Raw genomic sequence first — 830 nt, 5'->3', positions numbered from 1 at the left:
TCCAGTCTCCGCTTTCCTTCCCCTCAACTCCCCGCTCACCCAAAAGGTCCCTCTTTTCCCCCCACCTGGCTCTTGGGTGTCCACACCCAGCACCCAGTCCTCTTTGCTGTGGAGGATCAGGGGCAGAGGGAGCACAGAGAGGATGGAAAAGAGTGCTCGAGGAGGGACTCCCCAAATGCAAGCAGGATAACGGACACTCCAAGTCTAGGGGGAAGCAGGCCCAAAGAAAGCTCCCGAAAAGCCCCTTCAGCTCCCCGCTCTGCCCCGCCCCGCACCTCCCACCCCCTCAGTAAGTGGCGGAGAATTTCATCCGCTTCTGCTTCTGTCTCTGGTTGCAAAACCACACCCGCACCACGTTCTTTTTGAGGTCCAGTTTCTCGGCGATGGCGGCGATCTTCTCGGAGGAGGGCCGGGGCTGTACGGCGAAGTAGGCCTCGAGGGAGCGCTTCTCCGGCGCTGCGATGGAAGTCCGCTTGCGCTTCTTCTCGCCGCCGTTGAAGAGCTCGGGCTTGTTCATTTTCTCGCGCTGCGCGCCCTCGGCCTCCTCGAGCCACGCCTGCAGGATGGGCTTGAGCGCGATCATGTTGTTGTGCGAGAGCGTGAGCGACTCGAACCTGCAGATGGTGCTCTGGCTGAGCGAGCCCACGCCCGGGATCTTGAGGTTGGCCAGCGCCGAGCCCACGTCGGCCTGCGTCACGCCCAGCTTGATGCGCCTCTGCTTGAAGCGCTCGGCAAACGCCTCGAGCTCGCGCGGGTCCGTGTCCGAGTCGCAGATGGACGCCAGGCCCGCCGCGCCCACCACGGCCGCTGCCGCCGACGCCGCCGCCACC

General features: G+C 64.3%; 1 protein-coding gene across 1 annotated transcript in view; it reads right to left on the bottom strand.

Annotated features, from left to right (window-relative positions):
• The window catches only part of POU4F1 (POU class 4 homeobox 1), a 3,146-nt gene continuing 2,316 nt past the window's right edge, over nucleotides 1-830 (bottom strand). Inside the window, exon 3 of the mRNA XM_040487416.1 lies at nucleotides 1-828. Coding sequence (XP_040343350.1) covers nucleotides 287-828 — 542 coding nt within the window. The 3' untranslated portion in view covers nucleotides 1-286. The remainder of the gene's footprint in view (nucleotides 829-830) is intronic.

This window comes from Herpailurus yagouaroundi, unplaced genomic scaffold (assembly GCF_014898765.1).
Source record: "Herpailurus yagouaroundi ecotype Mexico unplaced genomic scaffold, PumYag 164, whole genome shotgun sequence".
Taxonomy (NCBI): domain Eukaryota; kingdom Metazoa; phylum Chordata; class Mammalia; order Carnivora; family Felidae; genus Herpailurus; species Herpailurus yagouaroundi.
Note: the sequence above shows the minus strand (reverse complement) of the source record. Positions and strands in the feature narration are given on the sequence as shown.